The sequence below is a fragment of the Otolemur garnettii genome, unplaced genomic scaffold, assembly GCF_000181295.1.
Source record: "Otolemur garnettii isolate 467f Iridium unplaced genomic scaffold, OtoGar3 scaffold00019, whole genome shotgun sequence".
Taxonomy (NCBI): Eukaryota; Metazoa; Chordata; class Mammalia; order Primates; family Galagidae; genus Otolemur; species Otolemur garnettii.
Window position 1 is genome coordinate 6494902 of NW_003852414.1, and position 22846 is coordinate 6517747.

The window sequence follows — 22846 nt, forward strand, 5'->3', positions numbered from 1 at the left end:
AAAAAAAAAAAAAAAAAAAATGTAGGCAGTACCTGTGGCTCAAAGGAGTAGGGCATCGGCCCCCTATACGGGAGGTGGTGGGTTGAAACCTGGCCCCGGCCAAAAACTGCAAATAATAATAATAATAATAATACTTTGTGTCTAGTTGGGAAAAGGGATACCTGTGTATTATGAGTTTCCAGTTTTAGATATCTAGACCTGTGGTTCCCAACTTTGGGACCCTGGCCCTGTACCCATCCATAGCTTGTTAGGAGCTGGGCCACACAGCCTGAGGTGCCGGGCAGGGAAGTGAGGGAAGTTTCCTCTGTCACTGTCTCCCATCACCCCCAGATGGGGCTGTCTGGTTGCAGGAAAACCATTTCAGGGCTCCTACTGAATCTGCTGAGTTGTGTAATTATTTTATGATATATTACAATGCAACAGTAATAGAAATAAAATGCATGGGAATTGGAATACCCTTGAATCATCCAGAAACCATGTGCTCCCCCACCACTCCCTGGTCTGTGGAAAAGTTGTCTTCTATAAAACCAGTCTCTGGTGTCAAAAAGGTTGGGGACTGGTAATCTAGAGCATTTACCTTCCATTTTGGGGATGCAAAATAAATCTCTCTAGGCCCCTCCTAATTAACTCTTTATATATTTTTTAATTCACCTTGAAGAGGTTGAATTGTCCTCACAGATTGTTCGGGGGGCGGGGGGCTTATGGCTAAGGCTTGTGCCATATTTGAAGTACTCAAGGAAATTGTGGGGTTGAACACAGGAGAGTGGGGTTCCCAAAAGAACTAGGACATATCCTCTTACTGAGTTCTACAGATTCCTTGAGGGCAGTGGAATTCTCCTGGATTCCTTGCTGTTGCACTATGAGCCCTGGGGAGATATTTAGCTTTTCTGTAACTCAATGACTTGTATGAAATGAAGACCACGTTACCCCATGTTCCAAAGCTATTGTGAAGAGCGTATGAAATAATGAACGTGAACCTGAATTGAAAACGAAAGTGTTCTAAGTGCAAGGATCTTATTTATATTCCTTATTTATAGTCTATGATTCCATGTGTGTCCCATGGAACCCCCAAACAACATCAGATATTTCTTAAATAACTAAGGGCTTAGCACTGTGAAAGGGATTGTGGAAAATATAGAAGCAAAAGACATGGTCTAGCCCTCAAGCAGCTTACAGACCCCGGTGACCTAATCCTATGGCAGGCAGCAGCCCTGAGTTCAGAGGAAAGATCTTTGGGGGTTGGAAGAGAAGAGAGGTTCAAGTTGGTTGGGCCAGGCGTGAATGGGCTACACAGGGCAGGGAAGTGGCATAATCTTTCAAGTTTGGGAAAACCAAACTCTAGGGGAAATGGTACAATGGCATCAAGGGAAAATGGCGGATAAGACCGGAAGTGTTGATGAATGAGAGGAAGGAACAGTTAGGGTACAAAGGCACAGATGCTTTGGGGATGGGATTCTAAGAGTCAGTGAGGTCTGTGTCCCCAAAGAAAGGATACAAGCTCACATCTGACAGTCTTCATATCCTAACATCCAACTGTCTGCTCAGTGCATCTGGCAACTTGCAGATGAAGAAGAATGAAAATCTGTTTCCAAAATGTCTTAGAAACTGTAAAAGGGAATATAAATATATATAAATATTCCCTTTTGTTATTTTAATGTACTATTGTTAAATAAAATTAACCCAAGAACAGAAGTAGTTGTTTCCTCTTGAGTTTCTGAAGGCATCCATCACCAAAAATTATCCAGGAAAATGCATTTTTGCATCCTAAATGATTATTTTTAGAAATACTAAATAAATAAAACATTAGGGGAGGGAAACAGTAGGATTGCAGAATTAGGAAATGTATGCATTTTGTAAAAAGAGAGATCAATCAGATTGCAGAGCCGGCCAACTTCCTGTCACCTTGCATTTCAGAGCACTCATCTTTGGAATAGTTTTTTTTTTTTTTTCCCTGTTCTGTTCTTTTAAAATCTTTCTTCTAGATTTTGAATGGCACCAGGTTCATGCCATCTTAACTTGTCAATTGGTGCCATTGGTTTTAATAAAGTAGGAGTTTTGCTAAGAATGGGGACTGCAAGGCACATGGATAACAGGATAAGAATAATGAAAAAGATATATTTATGGGCTGCTACACACACAGGTTATTGACTTAGTTCAGCTTAATGGATTCTACATTTTTAATTTTTTTTTTAGTCCATGTCTTTTATTAACTCACATATAATTACTTGTCTTCTGGTTTATTGAAGCAATAAGTTAGATAACATTTGCCTTAATAATGTCTATCAAAGTGGCTTCCCATAAAAACTCTAGCACCACACTCATCTGAAAGACACTCTCAAAGAAGGGGGCCTATTTTACCACTCACCCACCTTATAGTATTTCAGGACATCCAGCTGAACTTTCTTTCTCTTATGCTTATTCTTCTTGGGAGTGGTATAAGACATCTTCTTTCTTTTCTTAAGTACCACCACGAAGTCTTAACACAAAATGAAGAGTGGACTCCTTTTGAATGTGGTAATCAGACAAAGTATGTCCATCTTCCAGTTCCTTCCAGCAAAAATGAGTCTTTGCTGTTCAGGAGAAATTCCCTCCACATTCTGGTTCTTGATCTTTACATTTTCTATCATAACCGAGGGTTAAACCTCAAGGATGATGTTCTTCCCTGTAAAGGTTTTTATGAAAATCTGTATCTTGGTGGTGGTGTCAGAATGGAAAGGAAGCGATTCTATCTTTTTAAAAATTTCTTCGGCCATCTCATAGAATTATTTTTCAATTCTTACATGGGTTTTTAAAAACTTTTTTCATGTGCTTTATACTGCCTGTCAAATTGTCCTAGGATCGTGTGTTTGTTTAGAAATATTTAAAATGAAAAAAGGAAATATATAAAACATTTGTTTGCTTATTTATTGACAAGTAGCAGTTGAGATTTTTTAAAGCCTCTGGATGCAATTGAAGCCAGTGGGCATGAAAAGATCCAATAATAAAGCCTGGAAAATGGACAGTGAGAGAATTTAATTAATTAGGTGTAGGTGCTGTCATGATATCCCACAGTTTGATCAGTGGAGACTTTATTTTAAGTGGGAGACTTACTGCATCTTGATTTGTTCTCCTGGTGTTCAACTCCCCAACTTCAACCTCTTCAAGTTCACTTCAGTCCAACTTTTCTCCTTTTTGTTGGATGAAAGCTGCTTCTAGTCAGACATCTTGTCCCTCCCTCCGGAGAATTCTTTATTGGCATCACCATTTCTCCAAGGAATCTCAATTTAGTGTCCTTCCTAGATGAGACTGTATTCAACCTGAGCCTTCTACTGTCACTAAATTTAGAACAGGGCAGCTTCAACCAACTCCTGCCCCAGCAGGACAGAGCCATATGGACAGTAAATGAGAAGCAGCCCAGCAAAAAACAGGAGGGCTGCCCACCCTGAGGACCAGTGGAGGAGCCATCCCTGCAAGGAGAATCCTGGGAATATTTCTTTGGGTCTGAGATATTTAGCCCCACTGTGCATGTAATCAGACTTCTTTAGATCTGCAGTCTCCAACCCTTGGGCTATAGATTGGTACCAGTCTTGGCCTGTTAGGAACTGGGTGTACATAGCTGGGAGTGAAGCTTCGCCTGTATTTACAGCTGCTTCCCATCACTTGCACCACCACCCGAGCTACACCTCTTATCATATCCAGCCCCACCACCCCATGCTCCCAGTCTATGGAAAAGTTGTCTTCCATGAAACCAATCACTGGTGTTGAAAAGGTTGAAGACCGCTGCTAATGAACTCTGCAGGTCTAAGGGTGCAAATAACATTGTCATGAGGATGTATGTGTGGTTTTCAAATTGGATAAGTTTAATTTAAATGGATATTGTAATAACATGGGGAACTCTGGATGCTGAGAGGGAGAGCTGCCATTTCATCTGTTTATCCCCATAAGGAAGAAGGAATATCCTCTCTGGCTATGTTGAGCTGAGGGAGTACTGTGTGTCATCTGGGAGAAGAATGGCTCTTATGCACTAGGACGGGGTTGGCAATGATACTCCCAAGTCAAGGAGTCTTATTTCTGAATGAACAATCATTTCAGGGCCCCAGGAGCCAGGACTCCTTACAAGGAAGGTGGGAGGCTCCTTACAATGACGATGGGAGTCTGTTCCTTCCAGGGATCCAACCTTTTGGAGGTGTTTTTCATGTCTGAACATGATGCTACTGTGACATCACTGAAACCAAGTCAGGGTGAAGACACTTAAATGGAAATATTTATTGCTTTAAAAATATAACATAGCTTTCCCCCTCCAACTTTGAGAAGGAATAGTGGGAGGAAAGAGGCAAGATGGCAGAAGCATTTAGAACTTCATTACAAATCGTAGGGGGTTGTCGCAAAGCACACTGGGTCAAGATGCACCTCGTGAAACATCACATCCTTTTTTCCACTCAGACAGATCTTTGCCCTCACAGTGCTTCTTCCAGCCTTGCCTAAGGAGGAAAGGGAAGCAGGAACAATAGAAAGAAGCATGACAATCTGGTGTTCTTAGCTTCAAAACCTATAAATAATTAATCAAAATAACCAACTGTGCCCAGAGTTAATAATCATCTGCTTCTGAGATCCAAGGAGTCCACCCTTTTTCCCTGTGAAGACTTTTCTCTTTCCAGTTTTCTGCTAATCATTAGTAACTTCAGCAACAAGTAAAAATTTTTATAAGCATGTGTCATTTAATTAAGTACCCACATCTCTGAAACTTTGGGTTCTCCAAGTGGGTGGCTTGTTTAGCAACAATCACTAGAAGCTTAGTAACAGAGACAGCCCTGAGTATCAGCTGAGCAATGTCCCGTGCTCCAGCGTCATCATGTAACACTGTGGTCCCCAACCCCCAGGCCAAAGATTGGTACTAGACTGTGGCTTACATGGGTCATTATGAACATTTTGATATACACACAAATCAAGAAATGTAAAATCCATGTGAAGCCTTCCCAGAAATACTCATGAGCTGAGCAAGTTGAAATTTGCATGAGTGAATCAGAAAAGTTGCTGTTGATTGTGTTTCTTGGAAGTAAAATAACAGACTATAACACAGTCTGTCTCAACAGTTTTGTAGTGACCCAAGGATTAGGAGCTGGGCTGCACAGCAGGAAGTGAGTGGCAAGTGAGCAAGTGCAGCTTCATTTGCTTTTACAGCCGTTCCCCATCACTCACATCACTGCCTGAGCTCCATCTCCCGTCAGATCAGCAACAGCATCTGATTCTCGTAGGAGCATGAACCCTACTGTAAACTGGGCATGTGAGGGATCTAGGTTGTGTGCTCCTTATAAGAATCTAATGCCTGATTATCTAAGGAGAAGATGTAGTGCACTCGAATCATCCTGAAATCACCTCCTCACAGTCTATGAAAAAATAATCTCCTGTGAAACTGGTTCCTGGTGCTAAAAATATTGGGGACCACTGATATAACAGACATGGTTATTTTTCTCTCACTCCTGCTTGACCTCATTCCCCACAAAATGTTGGTGTAGCCCTCAAAATCTTATCCAAATCTAGAGCAAACTCAATTTTTTATTCCTTCTGGTATATTGACTCGATGAATCCTTTCCAATTAGCATTAGAAAGTACCCCTCTCTCCATGGTTTGGGACAACTTCACATGAAAAACAATTGCAAATTATCCTGACTCAATCCCAAGTCTTCTAATCCCTGCTACAACTAGTTCACTGCACACCCACACACTGATATGGATGGCTGGGCGTGGTAGCTCACGCCTGTAATCCTACCACTCTGGGAGGCCAAGTGGGTGGATTGCTTAAGCTTCAGGAGTTCAGGACCAGCCTGAGCAAGAGTGAGATCTCATCTCTAAAAAAATATAAATATAATTGGGTGTTGTGGTGGGCACCTATAGTCTCAGCTACTTGGGAGGCTGAGGTAAGAGGATCACTAAAGCCCAATAGTTTGAGGTTACTGTGAGCTATGACCCCATAGCACTCCACTGAGGGTGACAAAGTGAAACTCTGTTTCATAAAAAAAAATGTAGACAAAGTCATGTTCAAATCAATAGACAACTCTGCAGCCACTGTTGCCATGATGAAGAGATACTTTTCCCCAGGCCAGCCAAAGTCTCCTAAAGAAAGACTCTTACCAATAGTTCATCCCTTGCGTCTCTTTAACAATTTTCTTGGCACAAATAATCGCATCCGTGAGGTCATCAGTGACCAAGGCTGTAAAAGACAGGAGGTATAAGGGTTAGCTGAGTTTTTGCTATTGGGGCGGGGGGGAGGGGCTGAAATTAGGTTTTCCTCATTTTTCTCACTGTTTTTGGAAGCAGAAGGTTGAAAAAACTGACATGCTCTACAGAGCTATTCTCATTCTGAGCTTCTTCGCAAATATTATGAAATAATTTTGTTTCAAAAACATCCTCACTTTGAACTCCTAAAGTTCCAGAGCAATAGCCCAGTCCTGTAAGGTTTTTGGAAATATGTTTAGAGAAGACACAATGAGACAATGTTTTTTATGTTCCAAGGATATATGCGCATAAGACAGGCGACTGTAGTCTTTTCTCTATTTGGGTTAGTTTGACATATAAGATCTATTTATAGGTTAATGAATATTAATGTTTGTTTATTGTTGTTTTCCAGTATGTGCCTTTGTAAAACATTTTTGTCTGAGCTGTGTTTCATATGCATAGATTTTTAAGTTTTAAGGCAAATTTGTCAGTCTTTGTCTTTATTACTTTTTCTGTTGCTTTGGACATGACCTGTCTTTTGACTGAAATGTATTAAGTGATATCAGTATTCCTTCCTGCTTGCCCGGAAGTGACCCTCTCACCACAAACACAACAGAAAAGGGTGAATAAATATAACATATATCCAATATCACTGTGGTTACAAGTTAGGTACTCCAGGAGCAGGTGCTGAAACGGATTTGGGGTACAAGATACTTATGAAAGATTCACACCTGTGAAAGAAATGGGGAGAAGGCAGGATTTGAACAGACAGATGGGGATGTCCATTTGGGAGACAGGCCCAACAATTCCTCAGCCCACCAGCCATGAGGGGAGGGACTACTACCCCATTAGTGTTGTCCAAGTTGGGCCCAGATCGTCAGATCCATATCCCACTTCCTTGCTTGGTGTTCACTCAGTGTGGGCTACCCCAGAAGGGTCTTTAGGTGAGGCGTTCTCTGCAGCTGAGGCAGACCCTGGAGGTGGTGGCAGGGAGACTGTCTGCTCATCACCCCAGTACCGCTGGGGTGACATGTCTTCCCTTGGGGGGTGGGGGTTCTAGGAGCTCTATCTCCATGACTGCCCCAACCACCAATCAAGGACAGGAAAATCCAAACCACTGATATCATTTCTATTTATCAACCTAGAGCTTAAGTCCCCTCACCTTCTGCCTCCTTCTTCCAACAGAAGCCAGTTAAGCAAAGATTCCTGCTTATGCTAATGCTTTATGCTAATAAAGTTGATAATAAAAACAGAAATATTAATTTTTCAAGTAATTAATCTATGAGGTTATCCAAACTCAAGTGTTTGGTAACTGATATATGTTCCAATTAGGACCATTTTAGTCTGGGTGCATAAGTGCTTGATAAACTTTGTGTTTGGAAGTGGCTGGGCACATTTTCTGGGGCAAGTAAGGTCAGTGACATCTCATGGGGTGGGAAGGATGAGGATTATACATGGCAAGGAAGAAGCAGAGCGCATCTATTATTCCCGGATTGGAGCACATTCCAGGCTTATACACAAAAGAGCAAGTTTTGTATTTGGGGCAAGACCGTTTGCTAGGCCAGAGATGCCACTTAAGGATTCCTGGGAGGATTAGGAGACGCAGAGCCAGGAAGTGAACGCCGTGTGAAGTTCTTCATCTGCCTCCGACTTTGTTAGAGCATTTTGTTGCATAATTGAGATGTTTTGAAAGTGCTCCTTGGGCATGACCGAATTTGCTCCGGGAGAATAGAGCAAGGAAGGTGGGGGCTGGGAAATAAAGACCTTCGCGCAACGAGGAGCTGTTACAAGAAACAGCCACCGAGGGGCAGCAGAGAGGCAGAAATAAGATCAAACAGAGCGCACGTTTTTTTAATGAGGATTCGTGCCAGTAATTGTTTCTGCCCAATTTACTTTAAATAGACAAGTCTGTCCAGTCAAACATGAATAAGGAAAGGGTTATGTTGAACAGCAAAGCATTATTCAACATAATAGTTTATTCTTCCTCGTCTAACAAAATAGCAATCTTCTACACAAAAAGAGCCACAGTTCTTACTTTAGTTTGCTAGTTCTGCGTCAAAGTGGCTCTGTCTCTCGCTGGCATCTCCCGCTTCTCAACTAAAAGACAGCTACTGTCCCCAAGAATTACATCTCTTCAAACTACTTCCCAAAAGGAACGTATTAGCTTGCATAGATAATGTCTTCACACAATAAATGAGGTGAAAGCTGTATTAACTAGTTTGATGTAAGCATTCCTAATTAAAAATCAGCACATTGTACCCCATAAAGGCATCACTGTATACATGATCTATGTGTTTATGACTTAATAAAATAAATAAATAAATAAATAACTTTAAAAAAAAAAGAATCACATCTCCTTCTCTTTAAAGTGACAAAATTCAGCTCATCAGATACTTGGCTGATGAGCAATAAGACTAATATAAGTAAACTAGACCAGATAGAAAAGCCAGGAATCACCTTTTCCTCAAATGTGTCTTATTTTAATGAAGCCTGTGCTGAAAACAAAGATTGCATTATGCCAGGAGTTTTGATCATGGGGTACATGCGTATCTATGTATGTATGTGTGTATGTATATGTGTGTGTATATGCTTTATATATGTAAATGTTTTTAAAAACTTCAGTTGCAATAGTTTGGGAAAGGTAGGCAGGAATTTTAGGAATACGATTTGGAATGAGGAGTGGGGACATTGGTTTCACAAGAAGGGCATGACATGTGTGTATATTATACATATTCTTTATTAACATACCCCTAGGACATTCAAAAGAGGCAGTAGATGAGTGGTAAGTGGTCTTACTATTCAGAATACTCTAGAACTTCCCTAACAAAGATTAAAAGCATGCTAACTTGCTTCCATGACAAAGGTCCCCACTTCTATGATACAAATGACCTTGTTCATGATGAAAGATTCTCTGGCCTGAGGCTGAGGGAGGGGTGATTAGGATATAAAACCAACATCCTGTTTTTCTATTTCAAAGCACTCCTTGACTATATCCTGCTCTTTATGATGAGAAAACAGATATGTGTGCCCTTTACCTCTAACCATGACCTGTCAGACACTCTAATTTCATACAATCCATTATCATCTTGCAGACAAGACAAGATAGACAATTGCTCCAAACTCCCTTAATTGGAACAAAATTGAACAATGTTAAATTAGAAAACTGTATGTAAAGGCAAGCATGTCATGATGGGGTAACAGATTTTGCCATAAAAAACTAGAAAACTGGACAGAATATATAAAGAGGTTATTTTCAAGGGCCTGGAGTGGTGGCTGATGCCTGTAATCTTAGCATTCTGGTAGGCTGGGTGGGTGGATTGCTTGAGCTCATAGGTTGGAGAGAAGCCTGAGTAAGAGAAAGACCCCTGTCTCTAAAAATAGCTAGGCATTGTGGCGGGTACCTATAGTACCAGCTACTTGGGAGGCTGAAGCAAGAGAGGATTGCTGGAGCACAAGAGTTTGACATTGTTGTGAGCTATGATGCCATGGGACTCTACCAAGGGTGACAAAGTGAGATTCTGTCTCAAAAAAAAAAAAAGTTATTTTCTACTGGGAAACTGGTAGTGCAGGATCACCGTCCTTTATAGAAAATAAATGTGATAAGCCTTACGATTGCCATGACTTCCTGTCCAGAGGAAACTTCCTCTTGAGGTAGAACCCTGGTAGGGCAAGAGACAGACCTTAGAGGCCTAATGCAGCTGGAATTTGTGGAGAAGAATATCTAAGAAGTAGGAGCTGCCCATAGGAAGAGCACCAGAAATTTGCATAGGAGTTCTCCCAAATCTTTGGCTGAGGGCCAACCTGGGCGTGCAAAATGTAAAACTCCATGAGGCTAAGCAGATAATAACTAAGCTGGACAATTACAGAGCCCACACAGGACTGGGAAACATTTGGTTGCCAAAGAGAAGATCTTGGTGAACCCCTAGGACATTCAGAAGAGGCACTAGATGAGTAATGCTTTGATAGTATATAGTAGACTAAAGTGGTCTTACTAGACAGACTACTCTAGAACTTCCCTAACAAAGTTCAAAGAGCATGCCTAAAGGACTTAAAGAAAAACACAAAATAAAATTTTGTTGTGAAATAAAAGAAAGATTAAATGAAAGATTAAAAAACTACCCAATACTGAATAAAAAAATCTAGTATCTGAAATGAAACTTCCAGTTACTTGAGTTTAATAGATTAGAAAGTTCAGGGGGAAAAAAAAACCAATGAATTTGAAGATACAGCAATGGAAACTATTGAAAATAAAAAAGGAGAGAGGGAAATAGACTAAAGATATGAAGAACCTCTGTGGCCTGTAAGATAACATCAATAACATATGCCATTAGAAACATGGCAGAGAAGAGAAAAAGTATTTGAAGAAAAAGTAAAAGAAAAAGTATTTGAAGAATGAATGACTAAAATTTTTCCAAATTTAATGATAGGTATAAACTCAGGGATCCAAAATGTGAATGAATACCAAGTAAGATAAACACAGACACCCCACACATAATCAAATTGCTGAAAATGAATGATGAAGAGAAAATCTCAAAAGCAGCTAGAGGAAAAAAGACACATTACATGCAGGGAACAAAGATAAGAAAAGCACTGATTTCCAACTGTACACAAGGCAAGCTTGAAGACGATGGAACATCTTTAACAACTTGAAAAGAAAACAACTATTAGCCTAGAATTTTATGCATAGGGAAAATATCCTTCAAAAGCCAAACTAAATGCTTGCTAGTAGTTAGCTATTCCAGAGAGAAAGAGAGAGAAAGAGAGGAAGTTCTTCAGGCTGAAAGAAAATAGTATCACTTAACTGCCTGGTCAGTGAATCCACCAAAAGAATGAAGAGTATTGGAAGTAGTAAATATGTGATAAACATAATGAAATATTTTTCTTCATTTAAAAATTTAATTGGTTAAAGCAAAAAGAATAAAAATGCATCCTGAAGTATGTAACGTGTAGAAGTTAAAATGGATGACAACATATCACAAAGGATGACGGGGAAAGTTGAAGTACACTATCACAAAACTTCTATGATATATATTAAGTGGTGTATTATTTGAAGGTAGAATGTGATAATGATGGTTAGAGTAACTACTAAAAACAAAATAGAGGTATCAGTAATAAGATAGTAAAACAGAATGCTGGGGGAAAAATGGAACCAAAAAGAGATGGCACAAATAGAAAACGAAATGGCAAGATGGGATTTAAAGCTAGCCATCCAAATTTACCTTAAATGTAAATGGTCTAACTAAGGGTTCAGCAAATGATAGCCCACAGGACAACTTCCTGTTTTATAAATAAAGTTTTATTGGAACACAACCAGGCCCATTCATTTACATATTTTCTATGGCTTCTTTCTATCATGTCATGGTTGAATAGTTGTAATAAAAACTACCTGACCTGCAAAGTCTAAAATGTTTACTATATGACCCCTTAGGAGACATTTGCTGACCTTTGATGTAGTAATCACTTGAATTGAAAAACAGTGATTGTCATAATTGATGTAAATGTAACATGTATTTGTTACTTCTAAGAAAGTCACTTTAAATATAAAGACACACAGGCTGGGTGTGGTGGCTCACACCTGTAGTCTTACCACTCTGGGAGGCTAACGTGGGTGGATCGCCTGAGCTCAGGGGCTTGAGACCAACCTGAGCAAGATGGAGACCCTGTTTCTAAAAATATTCGGATGTTATGGTGACGCCTGTAGTCCCAGCTACTCAGGGGCTGAGGCAAAAGAATCACTTGAACCCAAGAGTTCGAGATTGCTGTGAGATATGACGCCAAGGCACTTTACCAAGGGTGACAAAGTGAGACTCCATCTCAAAAAAGCAAAAATAATATAAAGACACAAATGGTTAAAAGAAAGGAAAGAAAAACACCATTGCAAATACATCCCAGAAGAATGAATGCCAGTGTGCCTATGTTACTCTTAACCAAAGGGGATTTCTGGATAAGATGTAGAACCAGAGTTTAGGAGAAACAGTGACTCCAGTAATAAAAGGGTCAATTCATCATGAAGACATAATAATTCTCAATGAGTATGTACTTAATAACATATTATTAAAACTGACAAGACTGAGAGGAGAAATAGACAAAACTATAACGATATTGCAAGTTTTAGTATGTCATTCTCACTGTATGATAGAACAAACAAGAAAATCAGTAAGGATATAATAGTCATTTAGAGAACATTCATCCACTAACTATAAAGTAAACATGCTTTTCAAGTGCACATTTGCCATAGGACACATGTGCTATGCTATAAAACAAGGTTAAAGAATTTTAAAGATGGAGACCATTCTCTAACCACATTGAGATATAATTAGAAATCCATAATAAAAGTTCATCCTAGGATTATCCCTCATAGTTATGCTAGTCATTCTCTTTGTCTTTCTTATTGAATCCTTTGTTTTCTGGAACTGTGTCTTCCTATTTCTTGGTTTATCCTTTCAATGGAGCACTTGTCCCATGGTGTTGTGAATAGGATGCATGGTGACTGCTGGGTACCTTCTCTTTGCATCTACATATCCACTGTCTATCTTCTTGGCCATGAGCTGAGCATCAGGAGATAGGCCCATAGATGGCATCAGTGGGTGCTATTGTCCTTGACTTCTAGCAGGGTTTAATGGAAGTGAGCACCAGCAGGAAAGGAAGGGAGGAAGCACAGTGAGGTTGGGATATATATTTCTTCAGCTTCTTTTTCCTGGTGGGTCACTCAGCATGAGCTCTAGCTCTTGAAGGGAGGTCACAGGTCCCACAAGGAAGTCTTCTCCTGGCAGACTCTTTGTATATAAATGTTGGTCATGATTCTTTTCATCCCTCTTTAGGGCAGGGGGTGGTAATGACCTGCTGTTCATAATTCTTCTCTTTATTATCCCTCCATGGCTTTCCTATGATCAAATTATGCTTTTGTTAGGTAGCCCCTTTATTAAAATTGTCTTCAAATTACCCAGTTTTGCATTTACTACATTTTACAGCTAGGATTCTTTATAGCATACAAGGCAAAAATTTTAACAATTTGTTTGTCTAAAAATGTATTCATTCTACTCTCAAAATGAACTTATAATTAGGTTAGTACAGAATTGTTGATTGGAAACAATTTTTCCTCAGAATTTTTGGAAGCATTGTTCCATTTCCTTCCAGCGTCCAGTTTGTGGTTGAGAAGTCTGATGTCACTCTGATACTTGAACTTTTGTATAGTACATGTTTATTGTTTTTATCTCACAGAAGTTTGTCATGTATTCGGTGTCTATTGTTCTGAAATTTTATAAGGATGTGCCTCAGTGTGAGTCCACATTAATTTGTTGTGAAGTAGTTTCTCCTTATCTATGGGGGATGATTCCAAGACCCCCCGGAGAGTCCTGAAACCACAGATAGTACCAGACCCTATATCTACTATATTTCTTCAATTTGATAATCAAAATAGATACTAGGTAACTAAGGGAAAGGTAGAGCATAGAGTGTGGATATACTGAACAATGGAATTATTCGTATCCTGGGTAGGATGCAGCAGGGCATTGTGAGATTTCAACACATTATTCAGAATGGCATGCAATTTAAAGTTATGAATATTTTATTTCTGGATTTACCATTTAATATCTTTGGATCACAATCAATTATGGGTAATTTAAATAACAGTAAAAAAACCTGCAGATAAGAGGGGAGACCACCGTTCTGCTCATGTGATGAACTATAAAAATTGGAATCACGTCTTTTGGTTGAACTTTTTTAAAAAAAGATTTTATATTATCTATTGTTTCTCTTCTCTCCTGCTGAAACTTGTATCCTTTCATGTCCATTTGTTTTTTTATGCTTATTTCTTCTATTTTCATCTATCTCATTCTTTCATTCTGCTTTTAAAAGACTTCCTCAATGTTATCTTCCAATTAATTTATTGAATTTCCTGTTTCTGCCATAATTTTTTTTTTTTTAGACAGGGTTTCACTCTTTCACAAGGCTAGGGTGAAGAGGTGTCATCATAGCTCACTGTAACCTCAAACTCTTGGGCTCAAATGGATCTTCCTGCCTCAGCCTCCTAAGAAGAAGGGATGACAGGCATCTGCCACCACACTTGGCTATTTTTGTTTTAGAGATGGGGTCTCATTGTTGCCTAGCAGGCTGGCCTCAAACTCCTGGCCTCAAATAATCTTCTCACCGCAACCTTCCCAAATGCTGGGATATAGGTTTGAGCCATTGTGCTTGGACTCTGCTACCATATTTTTATTTTCTAAAGGCTTTTATTTTATTTTTATTTTTCTAAAGCCTTCTTTCTTCCCTCCCTCTCCTTCTCCCTCCCTCCCTCCCTTCCTTCCTTCCCCTTTATCTCTCTTTCTTTTAAAAAGCTTCTTGTTTTATTTCTTCAATACATCTTCTCTTGTCTGTCTGAAGACATTAATATTTTATTTATTTGAAGTTTTCAATTCAATTGAAAACTGTATAATCTCTGTTTTCAACAAGTTTTTCTGTTTGTTTTTATCTTTTTTTTAATTTCAGTGACACTCCTCTGAAGTATGGTGGCCCTTGGCTATCTGTACCTATTTAAGAGAAGGTCATTAAGAAGCTGATGAAAGCTCTGTATGCAGAGGGGAAATTTTTCAACTGTGACCCTCACTATAGAAAGACTTGAGCAGTGTTGTTCACTGGGGAGTTCCATCCAGAACTTTTAGTTATTTCCTTTTCATCTGGACAGATTCCCTAGAAGAAAATATTTTCATCTCAAGAGTCTAGCCTGGCTGTCATCATTCTAGGATTTGACTAATACTAGGGAAATTTTAACTCAATTTTTTCATTTGGAGCTCTCACACTCAAAGGTTGTTGAGGTCTTTGAGTTGTAAGATTTCCACTTCACTATGTTTAGAGGATGAAGTCCTAGTATTCTGCTGGGGTTGGAATGGGATAGTCAATAGGTGAGTGCAGTAAGGAAGGATATTGATAGTTTAACTGCTCTTTAACAGGAATTTTGATGGATCCTCCTGCTTTCAACCTACTTCCACTCCAGTTTCCAGAAGTAGCTGATGCTACTAACTTCTGAGTCTTTTGGAGTTTTCATGGTAGGGTCTTGGCTTTCCCACTGTTTACTTAGGATTCAGATTTCTCTAATCACTAACTCAGTCACCACTTGCTTCCTGCTTCTAGCTTCTAATTTTTTTTTAATTTTGTCACTGTTTCTTCTTTCATTTATCTTGTCTTTTTGGATTTATACCTTTTTTTATCTTATTTATTCTTAAATCTCTTTACTATTACATTAATAGGATATCAAGACAGAGGAGAGGTGTATTAGTTTTCTGTTGCTGCCATAACAAATTACCATAAACTCAGTGGCTTAAAAAACACAAAAATTTCCTACAGTTCTGTGGGTCAGAAGAGTGACATAGAATTCACCCAGACAAAGTCAAGGTGTTGGCAAGTTGTTTGTTTTTTCTGGAGGCTCTGGGAGGTGATCCATTTCCCCACTTACTTGGGTCCTGGCAGAATTCCTGTTCCTTGTGGTTGTAGGACTGAAATCCCTGTTGCTTGCTGGCTGAGAGTGGAGGGCCATTCCCAGCTTCTGTGGGCCACTTAACATTCCTACATCCTCTTCAGAGCCAGCAGTGGTGGGTCGAGTTTCTCCCACATTTGAATCTTACCTCCTTCGGTCATCAGATCTCTCTCTGATCATAGTGGGGCAAGACTCTCTGCTTTAAAGGACTCATGTGATTGGATTGGGCCCACCCATATCACCTTGGATAATCTCCCCCCTCTCAAGATTCAGACGCTTCATCACATCTGCAAAGTCATTTTTGCCACATAAGGCAAAATACTCATAGATTTCAGAGATTAGAGAATGGACACTCTGGAGGGCCATTGCCAAGCCTGCTGTGGAGTTAAATGCATGGGTCCAATCACCATATTTAATTGAAAGCCCCCATTGGTAAGCTCTTAGGGAATACTAACATGATCAGACTAAGTAAGGATTCTAGTCATACCTGTAGAGAGACAAAGATACTGAATGTTTTAGCTCACAGATGAAAAATACTTATGAATCATTTGCAAACAGTTCATAAGTTTCTATGTTTAAAAGAAAGCAAATTTGTTTTGCATAGATACAGAATGAAAAACTAGAGAGCCATGAGGAGGTAGATTTGGCCTAACAGAAGAATGTTCTAAGCTAAGGACTAATTAACAACAGGGAGCTCTGCCTCAGGAGGTAGTGACCATTCTGCATTAATGTAAGGATTGGAAAAATGTACTAGATCAATTAACATATTATTCAATTACTCACAGTCAAACATAAATACTGATTATCTTGTACTATAGTTCCGACTTATCTGTTTTCACTTTCTGTGGTTTCAGTCATGCTTGGTCAACCACAGGGAGTCATTTTTACTAATATAACATATTTAGAGAGAGAAAGAGAGGGAGAGACCTATACACATAACTTTTATTACAGTACATTGTTATAATTACTGTATTTTATTATTAGTCATTATTGTTAATATCTCACTGTGCCTAACTTATAAACCAAACTTTATCATAAATATATGTGTATAGGCAACACATAGGATTCAGGGCTATCCACAGCTTCAAGCATCCACTGGGGGTTTTGGATTATATGCCCCTTCGACAAGAGAGGACTACCATACATGACAAAGAGAAATTGAAGCACAGTTTACTTCTTGCTCCCAAGGAATTTTCCAGAGAATATTTTATGACTCTCTGACTTCGCCCTTCTTCCTCATTCCTTCCATCTATTTATTTAATAAATATTTGCTGAGTGCCTACAAATGCCACTAGAGTGGTGTCTAGGCACCAGTCTAGACACTGAAATCAATGAATGAAATAGACAAAATTCCCTGCCTTCAAGGGTCTTATACTCTAGAGTTAACTCAAACGAGACAGTCATTTACTGAGCTCCATCCCTCCACCTGTTCAGTATCACTTATTTTCATCTCCACTTCTCCATGTCCCCAACCATGACCACTGTTCAGGTCTTTTTGTCTCTGACGTCAACAATTCGATGTTCTCTTCTTTAATCTATTCCAGACCATGCTGGCAGATTAGTCTTACTGACCCTCCCTGGCTCCCTATTGCAGGCAAACATCACCAAAAGCTCCTTAGACTGGCTTTCAAGGCAATGCTCAGATAGTAGGCAGCCTTTCCAACCACATGTCCAGGGATTCCTCATCACATCCTCTTTGTTGTAGATAAAACAAACATCTCAGTGCTCCCTGTCCTTGCCCCATGCCTTCTCACATGACCTCTTGGCTTCTGCTGCTCTTCTTGCCTGCAATGACTTTTCTCCATCTCTACCCACGTCTTAGAGACATCTTTCAAGTCTGAGGTCAAATACCACTGTGTTTACAGAACCCCCCCGCCATGGTTTTATGAATACTATCATTTCCTCTGAAGCTCACTGCTTCCATCCACACCCGTGTATAGTCATTTATTGCACTTCACAGAAGTACATAGTGTCTTTCCTCATTGCATAAAAAGGTTCACAAAGCAGAATTCATGTTGGGTGTATCCTCAACGCTGTGTATACATTTATTTCTTAAATGGCCAAAGTACAAGAAGCGGTGGAAGTGGATTCTAGCTTACGTTCTACTGCTAAAGAAGCGTACAGTGTATTCATTTGGCTCATTCTGCACAAAGAAGCCCAAACTACAGCCTTTGAGTGAGTTGTTCCTGGGAGGAGGCTTCCTCCTGCTTACTGAAGATATCAAATTTCTCTATACATGGAAAGGCAGTAAAGGTAACATTGGGCCCCCTCCCTGTTTTGGTGGAGAGTTTAATAAAAACCATCCTAGAGACAATACGTCACTTTTTGACGAGTAGCACATAGGACCTTAAACAGCTCGTTGGAGAACAAGTGAATCATTCATTCGTGTAGAATAGACCTATTTGCAAATCTGAATGCCAAATCTTAGTTAAAGCAGAAAATGAACCGATATCCCATTATCAGCTTTCTTGCCTTTGTCCCCGAGGATGGCATCCTTGGCAAATCAAAAGTGTACCTGAACAGGCAACGTGGCAGTGGTTCTTCTCCTGCAGCTTTGCGTATCTGCACCACGTGTAACTGTTTATCTGAAAGATGCCGTAGTCGATACTTCCATCTTCCAGGATAGTCTCAGCCGTGGTGTTGTAGCCGCTCTCATAATATGCCATGCAGATCCCTAGAGAGGGGAGAAGCCAGGAGTGCTGGGAGAGGAATTGCACTGTTTTCTATAAGACAGTTCTTAAGGCTGGGGTGGGGGGGGAGTTTCTCATCCACGGTTACTTAATTCTCTCATCCCAACAAGCCCTGGGGTGGGGCAGGGAGGGTGGCACATCTGCTGGGGGCCTTGGAAGGCTGGGATGGCACACCTGAAGCTGTACCCCTGGTCAGTGGCCGAGTCTAGGCTACCACCAAAAGCCAGGTCCTCCCCCTGACGATGACAGCAGGGGTGACATTCTTTTCCCTTTCCCTCACTGGTTTACAGGATTTCAGGAATAAGGAGGTGAGGGGCAGGGCAGCCTCTATAGAAAGAGGCTCAGAGAACAGCAGTTGAGGACGGTATGTGCCTGTCCCAGCAACCATCCCTTGGTGGGGGGGGACTTAAGGGAGGGCAGTCAAGAGCCTGGAAAAGCTGGAGCAAACAGAAGAGCGGGTAGCTGGGACCTTCACTATCTCAGAGGTCAGGTCAAAGACAGAGAGAGTGCAGGAAGAAAGAAAAAACAAACAAAGCTCTCACAGTTTCCAAGGCTAAAGCCTGCATAATTGTCCAGGCCGGCCCTTGCAAATATTTGTGCCAGTTTGCAGCGAGTGTAGAGTTTGGACTCCGTACTTGTGACCAGGCAGCCAATCAGGGCAAAAATGCCCGCAGCCTTCATCCCTGAAGCCTGGTGGAGGCAGAACCTGTCAAAGATTGGGAGACCAGGTCAGACAATTTTGATTTTACACGAAGACAATCTTGCTTTTACCCTCAGAGGTTGTCTGTTGCTGATGGAAACTCCAAAATCGGGCAGCTGTTTTTGTGGACCGCCCTGCCTAGGTGTTGCCTGGGCCTTTTAGTCAGTTAGAACCAGCATCCGGGGGGGAAAAAGAAAGAAAGTGCAGACGGGGAATTAGATTGCAAGCCCTTTCCTCCATGTTTTTTCAATGTTACTTCTATCTCAACACTGCACTCCTGGGAAATTAACCCTTCTTTATTGACGTCCAAGTGGAAACCCCAGGCGCCCTTTTAGGATTCTCAGCTTAACTCTGAATTGAAGAAATAGAATCTAAAGGGTAAAACGTTCCCTATATAGTTGACCCGTGAACAACATGTTTGCACAGCACGGGTCCATTTATACATAGACTTTTTTTCAATGAAAGTTGCCCAGAGCTTGCCTGCCCCTCCTTCATCCCTTCCACCTGTTCTGCCTCTGCTACGCCCGAGACAGCAAGACCAACCCTTGATCTTCCTCTTCTTCTTCCTCAGCTCTTAACATGGAGACAGTGAGGACTTTCATGACAACCCCTTTCCACTTAACGAACAGTAAATATTTTCTCTTCCTTATGATTTTCTTTTTTTTGAGACAGACTCTCACTTTGTCACCCTCAGTAGAGTGCTGGAGCATCATAGCTCACAGCAACCTCACATTCTTAGGCTCAAGCAATTCTCACGCCTCAGCCTCTCAAGTAGCCAGGACTTACAGGTGCCTGCCACAATGCCTGGCTATTTTTTGTTATTGTTGTAGCTGTCACTGTTGTTTAGGTGGCCTGGGCTGGGTTTGAACCCGTCAGCCTCCGTGTTTGTGGCAGGTTCCATAACCACTGTGCTATGGGCGGCAAGCCATGATTTTCTTAGTAACATTTTTCTCTAGATTATTTTACTGTAAGAATATGGTATACAATGCATGCAACAGATGAAATACCTGCTAATGGACAATTTTTACTATTGGTATGGCTCCCCGTCAACAATATGCCATTCCTTAAGTTTCTGGAGAGTCAAAAGTTGTAAGTGAATTTTCAACCACATGGGGACTGGGGCATCTACAACCTTGCATTGTCCAAGGGTCAACTGTATGTGGGAAATCAGCACCCTTATTTCAGGCAGAGATGAAATACAGGTGGCCTTGTATGAGCAACTTTAATATTTATGGTTGGGGGCGTATCAAAGGGAGAAGAATAAGGATCTCATCATTTTCTCATTCTCTTAGCTTGATACATTTCCAAATGTGGGAGTATTGCTTCCAAAATATCAGTCTTTTTTTCTTCCAAGTGCAGTGTTTTTCTGAGCTCCCCACTACATTTCTGGTGGGGTGTCCTAAAATCCTGGCAGCTGACTGGAGAGCAAGAGGGGAGAAGAAAGCATGGGTAAGGGGTGTAGAGGGGTCAGAAAGAGACTCCCCACTGAATTATTTAAAATCGGAGTGGAATCAAGGGCACGACCTCTTGTTGGTTACCGGTTTGCCGCACTCTCTCCTTCTCTTGAAATAATATGTCTTCCCTAATGGCACGACTTTGCTGAGATGGAGTGAAATGACATTTCTGATTATTGCTTAGGATACTGAACCTGACATTCAGACGTAATTTTCCTCCAGTATCATTTTCTGCACTTGCCTAGTAATTTCTCAAGTTATTAGTTTCTTTCCCTGGGATTAGCTTTTCTCCCATTGAAAGGGTAGGCTAAAAAATAGGGCTATGTTCTCTGTAGATTCTAGTTATCAGCCCTCTGGCAGATTCCTAGCCTGGATGCAGCTGAAACACATTCTTCTTAGTAAAGTATCATGAGAATGGAAAAAGCAAGCATCCAATATACTCAATTCTAACAGGAAACCCATATATGAAGAACTACGCACCCATGTGAAAGAAAAACACAAGTGTATTCGAGTGAGAGGGAGGGGAGAGAAGGGAAAGGGGAACGAGGAGGTGGCAGGGTGATGGGCAGGATCTCACCTACTGTGCACAGTGTGAGGGTGTTCAGCACGCCCCCTAGGGGAAGGGCTCAGCTACAACTTGAACTCTACCTTAGCAATGAAAACAATGTAACCTAAACATTGTATCCTCATATTAATCTGAAATTAAAAAAAAAAAATAGGGCTGAGTATTCAGCAGGGCCAAAGTAGGGAGTCACGATGTGGGCTTTAAAGTAACTAAGCAATAAGGCATTGGACTGCGTTTCATACGGGACATGTAGATTATACACATGTGAATAGCAAGAGTCTGCAAACTAGGCCTGCTTCTGTAACTAAAGATTCACTGAAGCACAGCTATCTCCGTCTGAAGCATAATAGTTGTGGCTGCTTTTCCACTATAGGGGCAGAACTCAGTAGTTGTGTTAGAGACGGTATAGACCACAAAGCCTGTTGTATTATTATATGGCCCTTTACAGAAAAATCATGCCTGCCCCTGGTGTACAGCATTGTGGTAGGCACTGAGAGGCAAACAAATGTGGTCCAAGGAGCAGAGCTCACAAATAAAGCAGGTTTGTATCCCTTGTCTCAGAATCTTACTGGTCTTCAGTCAAAACAAAACCCCAGGGCAATGGTAAGCCCTGAACATAATGTTCTACCATCCTTCAAGCCGAGGGTTGCCCTTGCTGGGTCTTTGGGACAGGTGGCTTCATCAGAATCATTTAGGTCTTGTTGAAAAGGCACTTTTCGGATGCCTTCCCCCACCAAATGATTTCTCAGGTGGTTATGTGGAAGAAACACTGCTGTACTTACTCAGTCAGTGACTAGCAGCTCACACCAGCTTCCTTCATCCCGTGAAGCCATGTCTGATTCTTACAAGGCACGAGCCAACCTTTCCTAGCTCAAGAGCCTTCCTTTGGAGCCTTCGAGAAAGAAGAATTCTTAATTCCTTTGTTTCCAACTGCCTAGAGATGCTAGAATTCTACTTCTGTGGACCTAAGGCTGTAATAGACTGCACTCTCACGCTCTGAAGCCGGGGATGACGACATTCTGGGCCTTCCTTACCTCTCTTTTTCCTTCTTCCCTTTGACAATTCTCCGACTATACAACTTGGCCAGGGCCTCCATCCAAGGGAGAGCTCTTCTTTACAGCAGCAGTCCCCAAACATTGTAACAAAGTGCATCATTAAAGAAAGAAAAGCACATAGACCCAGCAGGTATATATTAAATTACAAACCCACTCTTGGGCTTCTGGGCCAATATGTTATATAAATTATAAACATTCACAAAACCGAAGTTTAAAAATGGATGAGATAGGGATGAAATTAACATCTCAACATTTTATTCACAGCACCTCATTTTTTTTTTTTTTTTTGCTATCATTCAATTGTCAGTAATAAAATATTTTTAGTGAAATAGGTAGGATAGTATTATTTTTGGAAAGTGTGATTTAATACTTTATGAACCAGTAATTGAAGGCCTGGCTTCAAGGTCTATTAATTTGTATGTTCAGATATAATGACACGATTGAAATTAATTCTCACTGGGATATGTAGATCTATGTACAAGCTTATTGTTGGTTGCACATAACGGATCATCGTTTTCTTATTTCATCTGCCAGTAATGTGAAGGTTTTGTTGAAATCTACTTTTAGTTTATTCATTGTTACACTGCAGATATAACTGTCTAGCTGCACTGTAATAATGTAACTTATTCAGCCGATTCCATATTGATGTGCATTTACATTATCGAAGTCTTCTATTATAAACATAATTAATAATTTTATAAATATGTCATCTGTA

General features: G+C 40.5%; 1 protein-coding gene and 1 pseudogene across 1 annotated transcript; both read right to left on the reverse strand.

Moving 5' to 3' along the window:
• Positions 1-2221: 2221 nt before the first annotated feature.
• Positions 2222-2753, reverse strand: LOC100953970 (annotated as a pseudogene).
• Positions 2754-4215: 1462 nt separating this feature from the next.
• On the reverse strand, positions 4216-21896 carry LOC100954283 (lysozyme-like protein 1). Its single transcript, XM_012803307.2, is given in 5 exon segments — positions 4216-4460; positions 6112-6190; positions 18183-18341; positions 18900-19063; positions 21859-21896. Coding segments are annotated over 5 exon segments (522 nt in total). The 3' UTR covers positions 4216-4378.
• Positions 21897-22846: the final 950 nt, after the last annotated feature.